Source organism: Bidens hawaiensis, unplaced genomic scaffold (assembly GCF_021521415.1).
Source record: "Bidens hawaiensis isolate Kalapana, Puna unplaced genomic scaffold, B.hawaiensis_p1.1 tig00001016_1, whole genome shotgun sequence".
Taxonomy (NCBI): Eukaryota; Viridiplantae; Streptophyta; class Magnoliopsida; order Asterales; family Asteraceae; genus Bidens; species Bidens hawaiensis.
Genome location: NW_027491059.1, coordinates 3,802,149 through 3,809,349, shown reverse-complemented (window position 1 = coordinate 3,809,349; position 7,201 = coordinate 3,802,149). Strand labels below are relative to the sequence as shown.

Below are 7,201 nucleotides of genomic sequence, written 5' to 3'. Positions count from 1 at the left end.
GATTTTGGCTTTGTTACAAAAATGAGCCAACTCATCTCAGGTTATTTCAAATCAACTTTTTAGCTAGTTTTATTCAAGTTTTTATCGAACAAGCCACGAGATCAAACTTCTAGCTGTGAGCTTTTTGTACAACCCTATGCGTAGGTGTACCAAGTGTTGCAAAAATCCCGATTAGGCACAGATCAATCGCTAGTCCCCACTTCACTAATTAATTTTGGACATTAATCGGTCAATGGTCAAATCCGGCCTAAATAAGGATTAATCGGCTTTTTTCTGATGAGGTTATGGCCAAAATCGGTGGTTTCCGGCGAGATTCCGGCCAAAATCAGCGAATTCCGGCGAGATTCTAGCAAAAATCAACGGTTTCCAGCGAGATTACGGCGAATTTCCAGCCAAATTGTGTTTGTATATGTATAAAATTGAAAATTACATATAAAATGTGTATATATAAAACTGAAAAGTATACATTAAAGTCTATCCAACTAATCCCAATTAATCTCAATTAATCTAGACTAATTGATAGTCCCTCACCCCACAGCCCGGCTAATTACCATCTATTTTTACAACTTCTGCCTCTACCCTCCATTTGAAAAATCCTACCTATTTTAGCTTTAACTCCAACACAAATCTCTCAAATCGAATTAATTACTCAACCGATAAAACCAAACATTTCATTTCAACCTTTTAACCCCCAAGGGCTTGTTTGCGTTTGAATCCAAAAATGGATTCGGTTAGTCCGGTTAACGAGCTCGAGCAACAGCTTAAAAAAGCCGGTGAACACCTCGCATCGCCTCATTCTTCTTCCGTCAATAACCTTATAAACCTTATTGATGTAAGCCATTGCTTACCTATTGTTATTATTATTATTGTTATTGTTATTGTTATTGTTATTACATGTTACATGTACGGTTCAAGTTAAAATTCGTTAACTTTAATTTTTTGAGTTATTAATAGTAATTTCAATGTACTGGATTGTTTGCTTGCGTAAACCCTAATTTGTGATAAGTAGGGAAATCAGTGCACTGGATTGTGTGTGTAAACCCTAATATGTAGGCCTAGGGCTTGCGTGTGTTCGTTCTGGTAACTTTAATCGAATACGGATATATTGTGGTCGTTCGTTTAAAACCTAAACGAACAGTTTACAAACATAAACAAACAAACATAAACATAAACTTAAACAAACTTAAGAAGTTAATACGGAAAAATATCGGATATCGGTCGAGGACCGATATTTGAGATATCGGTGGGATGTTGGTAATTTTAATACCATGCAGAATTTATATATATATATATATATATAGCACTTTAACACTAACCATTCAACACTAACAATTCAGTATACTCTTCTGCTATTAACAAATTATCCTTTTGCAACTTGCAAAACACTAACAATTGTAGCAAGTAGGAACTGATTAAGATTAAAAACACCAACATTAAACACTAAAAGTTGAAAATTATGACTTAAAACACTGATATCAGGAATATCGGTGAAATATTGGTCAATATCGCCGATATTATCGGTACTGATATTCATCGTACTCAGTATATCCCACCAATAGCAATGCTATGGTAAGGTCTGAGGAGGGTAAGATGTAGACAGCCTTACCTCTATCCCATAGGGATAGAGAGGCTGCTTCCGGTGAGACCCCCGGCTCGATAGTAGTTTTGCATCAAGCCTTGGACATAAGGCACATAGCACTCAATCATCAGGGACACCGGCTGATTGGTGCATGTGCCCTTGTCTTTCGGCTATCAACGCCACCACATGATGCCTGATTAACCTTCCGCCACCTTTAACGTTATTTTCACGAGATTGGTAAAATAACGTCAAAATTAGTGCAATTTTACTTTTGCCCACCCGAGGGTTCACACATATATACTTTATATGCGCGCACCGCAAGCAGGGCGTATTATTGGTACTGATATTCTGACCAATATTTTTACCGATATTTCACATGAGGACCGATAACCGTGATACCACTGAGATACCACCGAGATTGACTGCATTATGAACGGGCACAATTGAACATAACTGTTGACCAAACATAAATGATAAATCAAATGGACCGTATTCCTAAATGAGCCGCTTTTAAGTTTATATTTATATAAGGGCATGTTTGGGATTGAGTTTGAAAACAACTTATTACTTATTGGTTTTTACAAAAAGCCATTTTAAAGAGCCAGGATTTGTGACTTTTAGAAAACAACTTTTTAGCCTTATTAAAAAGTTAAAATGAAAAAGACTTTTTGATTGCCAAACATTTTTTAACTTATTGGCTTTTTTAACTTATTCCTAAAAGAGCCGCTTTTAAGTTTATATTTATATAAGGGCATGTTTGGGATTGAGTTTGAAAACAACTTATTACTCATTGATTTTTACATAAAGCCATTTTAAAGAGCCAGTATTTGTGACTTTTAGAAAACAATTTTTTAGCCTTACTAAAAAGCTAAAATGAAAAGGACTTTTTGATTGCCAAACATTTTTTAACTTATTGGCTTTTTGAAAGAGTCAATAAGTTGTTTTCAAACTCAATCCCAGACATGCCCTAAATATAACCACTTTTGTATTTATTAAAATTTAAACGAACTTGAATGAACATAAACGAACGAACAAAACGTGTGTTCATGTTCGTTCGTTTAATTAAATGTACACAGTTCGTTTATTAAATTAACGAACTTCCTGCCGAACGGTTTATGAACATTCAGTTCATTTACAAGCTACTAAGTTGTGAACTTGTGATAAATGATGAATCATAAATTCATGACTATGTGTGTGTGTGTGTGTGTGAAATAAAATTAAATGGCAAATAGTCACTCATTTGGGTTTTTTCACCATGATAGTGTTATGATACTTATGATACTTGCTATTTCTAACTTGTTTCTTCAAGAAAACCAAGCAATTGTTGGCTAGTGTCGGTCAAGCACCGTCTATCTCAATGCAAAAGGCACTTGTGCCCGCAATGGGAGCCCTAATTACTGATGAACTGATAAAGCACGCAGAAACTGATGTAAAGATATCAGTGGCATCATGTCTTTGTGAAGTAGTTAGAATAACTGCACCCGACCAAACTTATGAGGATGAAGTTATGAAGGTATTAATTTCGTCAACCAAGCTGTTTTTCAACAAAAGATTTGATTTGCTGTTTGCGGCTATTGTTTAACGGTTTATTGCTGTTTCTTTTCATTCATCACAGGAAATCTTCAAGTTGTATGTGTTGGCTTTTAAACAATTGTCAAATGTGACCGGTCAAAGTTATCATAAGGTTATTCACATTCTTCAGTCGGTTGCTAAAGTTAAATCCTTCTTGTTGATGCTGGATTTAGAGTGTGATGCATTGGTTTTTGAAATGTTTGAGCAATTTTTAAGTAAAATTAGGTGAGAGATCTTGATAATTTAATGTTAAAAAGTTTGAGCATTTCAAAATTAATATTCTCTTTTGATGAAATTTAGGATAGGTCACCCTCGTGCAGTATTCTCAGACATTGAAACCATCATGACACTGATCATTGAAGAAAGTGACGAGATTTCCATCGAGCTTTTATCCCTTCTAATCTCTCATGCTAAAAAGGAAAATCAGGTACAAATCTTTTCATTTTTAAGCATTTATTTATAATTATAGTATTCCAGTCAGATTTAATTATTTTACTTTCAGATTGTTTCCCCTGCTTCTTGGAAACTAGCAGAAAAGGTCCTGAAAAGGTGTAGCAATACGCTAATAAAGGAACTCATAAATTCGAATCTTGATGATTATGCTGAAGTGGTCACTCTCATATGCCAAAATGGCCATGAAAATGAACACCTGGTGCGTTTATATGTGCAATTGTATATCTATTATAAAGTTTCATTTTCTAGTGCTTCATATATATTCCAGAATTTAAATCATTATTGCAGGGAACGAGATCAACCTCAAGAACTAACAGTACTCACAAGAGAGATCTTATCACCTTGGACAATGATAGATCCACTAAGAAGCAAAAGTATACTGATAATAATCGGTTTAAAACTCCCAAACGGGGTCGACCAAAGAAAAATGATAACCCTAGTTTAGGTCGAAATTCACAAAAAGGGACAGCGAGAACTCGAGTACTGGATAAAAGGCAATCGAGTAAAGCAAAGGGCAATACCAAGAATTCTGGTTCAGACAACGGTGCTGGTGACAAGGTAACTTTAAACTTTATGATTTCTTGTTATTGTTGGTTCGGACTTTTATTCACTTGATTTTATTACAGGATGATATTCCAAAGAAATGGAGGGAAGATTTGGTGGGACACATGATTAAAGTTTGGTGGCCATTAGATAAAGTGTAAGTATCATTGTATATGGCATATGCTTCTATTATTTGTTAGATTATATGTTCAGTTTTTATAAGTTTCTTTCTGGCAGGTATTATGAAGGTGTTGTTGCTTCTTATGATCCTTTAAATGGCAAGCACAAGGTGAGAATATATATTTTTTATGATTTTTTTAATATAGAACTTAACCTTTTGATTTGTTTTTCGTTGCAGGTATTATATGCTGACGGTGAAGAAGAACTACTGGATTTAAATGATGAAAAGTGGAGGATGGTTGGCGAGACTTCAGTTGATCAAGTTAGTTGCTTGCTTTTTCTTAATTTCAGTTTTTTCTGTTATTTGTTTATTTTAAGTTTCTATATTTTACTTAGTTTATCTTTTTGTTACTGATACATCGTATTTAGAAGGTGAAAAGAAACCGAGAATCCTCACGAATACAAGAAGATAACTCCACTTCACCAAAAAGGTTAGTTACCCGTTAACTTGTATTAGAAATACAATTTACTTGATTCTTAGGTGTTTGGTCAATGTGGTCAACTCTCTTGATAACAGTATTAACAGCACACCATCTGCTGACTCGTCTAAAACCGAGGATGTTATCTGCAATGTTGATAACGAGGATAATCTCGCTCCAACACCTGCCGCTTCTCATGAGCTTACAATAACTGAAAAGATAACTGATAATGTGGAGAAAAATGGCGAGCCGAAAAGGTTGGTTAACAGCTAACCAAGATAAATAAACAATTTACTTGATTCTTATGTGTTTGGTCAACGACCTGTTGAATCGTAATCTAAAGTGGTAAACTGTCTAAATAACAGGATTAACAGCCCACCGCCTGCCAACTCATCTAAAACCGAGGATGTTATCTGCAATGTTGATAACAAGGATAATCTTGCTCCAACACCTGTCGTTTCTCACGAGCTTACAACAACTGAAACAATAACTGATAATGCGGAGAAAAATGGCGAGTCAAAAAGGTTGGTTAACAGTTAACCCAGATTAATAAACAATTTACTAGATTCTTATGCGTTTGGTCAACACGACCTGTTGAATCTTAATCTAAAGTGGTAAACTGTCTAAATAACAGGATTAACAGCCCACCACCTGCCGACTCATCTAAAACTGAGGATGCTATCTGCAATGTTGATAACAAGGATAATCCCGCTCCAACACCTGCCGTTTCTCACGAGCTTACAACAACTGAAACGATAACTGATAATGCGGAGAAAAATGGCGAGTCAAAAAGGTTGGTTAACAGTTAACCCGGATAAATAAACAATTTACTTGATTCTAGTTCGTTTGGTCAACAACCTGTTCAATCGTAATCTAAAGTGGTAAACTGTCTAAATAACAGGATTAACAGCCCACCGCCTGCTGCCTCATCTAAAACCGAGGATGTTATCAGCAATGTTGATAATCAGAAGAATAATCCCGCCCCAACACCTGCCATTTCTGACGGGCTTACACTTACCGAGAAGGCAATTGATAACGTGGAGAAAAATGGCGAGTCAAACCCGAGTGGAGAATTGCAAGAAAAGAGTCTGCTTGAATCGAGTGAGGCAGCGCAAGGATTGGAAAAAGACAGTTTAGTTTCTGAAAGTTAAGGATTAAAAAAAACCCGCGAAAAGATATAGATGAAGGATTCTTCTAACATTATCTAGATTTTGATCTTTGGTGCGGAGAATATGTAGTGTAGAGTTTTAATTTTGGTGCTAGATGTTCAAGATTTAGGATGATTATGAAGGGTTTTTTAATATTTATGCGTCATCATATGAAGTTTCTTTTATTGTTTTTGTCCTTTTGATTTCTTCATGTGATTTCCTTTTGACCAAAGATGGTCTAGTTGACCAAAATGTTGTGGTCAATTCACATAGGGTAAAAAAATACAGTTATGTTGGTAATTTTAGTGCTATCAGTGGGTATTCTAATATATCGGATTAACTTGTCGATCGAGAAAATAATGCCAGATATTAAACGAGTTGGGTGACAGGAGTGCGAGCTTGATTTAATTAGTTTATTATATAAATATTCTAACTTGGGCCTTATGTAAATAATTATGTTGGCTTGTAAGTTGTAATTACAGTTAATTATCATTGGACATGTAGTTTGTTGTTTTGAGCCTACACAAAACATATATGAGGTTTTTTTTTTGGCCAGGAAAGTCATATATGATTTTTAACAAAATTCTCGATCGGAGAACAAGATGTCACATTCATAGAATCATTAAAATCCAATTTCAAGAATGAGAATTGTTATCTTATCCGATAAATCAATCGCGTGTAACCAGCGAAATAGGTTTATCTAAAAGTTCTCACACGATTAAGAGATTAATTCATGCGAGTTATTATTTATGAAGATTGAAATCAAGTTCATAGGCTTGAATATTTAATCGAATTCATCATCCAGATATGCATTTAAACAAGTTAATAATCATCTGGGCATTGGTAAAACCTATAGGAAAATAAAAAATGTTATTCAACTAAACCTACAATAAAAACTACAATGGAAATTGCGTAATGTGTTGTAAGGTGATACTGATACCTACGGCACCATTACAGGTCCAAAGTGAAGACCGGGCCAGGCCCAAAAGAACCATTCGCAAGCCCAAACGTTTTCAAGAATGGTCAGTCTAGTGAAGAGTCCAAGTGCATTTTAATTTAAGTGTCTGCACATGTTTATTTTTATATTTGCATGTAGTTGTTAGTGGGAAAAGTCAATAAAGTGCATATAGTTAGGAGATAGCGGAGTCATGCTAGTAGTTGCTAATATTGTGGAGTTAGTTGGGAAGTCTGCATATTTATATTCATGTACTTGTATTGGAAATTATTCAGAAAATTTGCCTCAAAGACTCTCTTCTTCTCTAAATTATTCTTGGAGCTTAACCCCCTCTAAGGGTTGCTTATCATAA

General features: G+C 35.1%; 1 protein-coding gene across 1 annotated transcript; it reads left to right on the top strand.

Annotated features, from left to right (window-relative positions):
• Nucleotides 1-721: 721 nt before the first annotated feature.
• On the top strand, nucleotides 722-5,779 carry LOC143551978 (sister chromatid cohesion protein PDS5 homolog D-like). The gene is made up of 10 exons (XM_077042305.1): nucleotides 722-832; nucleotides 2,889-3,092; nucleotides 3,195-3,376; nucleotides 3,452-3,578; nucleotides 3,654-3,803; nucleotides 3,893-4,162; nucleotides 4,231-4,304; nucleotides 4,385-4,436; nucleotides 4,506-4,758; nucleotides 5,648-5,779. Exons 1-9 carry the CDS (start codon nucleotides 722-724, stop codon nucleotides 4,680-4,682), a joined length of 1,347 nt encoding a protein of 448 aa, XP_076898420.1. The 3' UTR covers nucleotides 4,683-4,758; nucleotides 5,648-5,779.
• The last annotated feature ends 1,422 nt before the right edge of the window (nucleotides 5,780-7,201 follow it).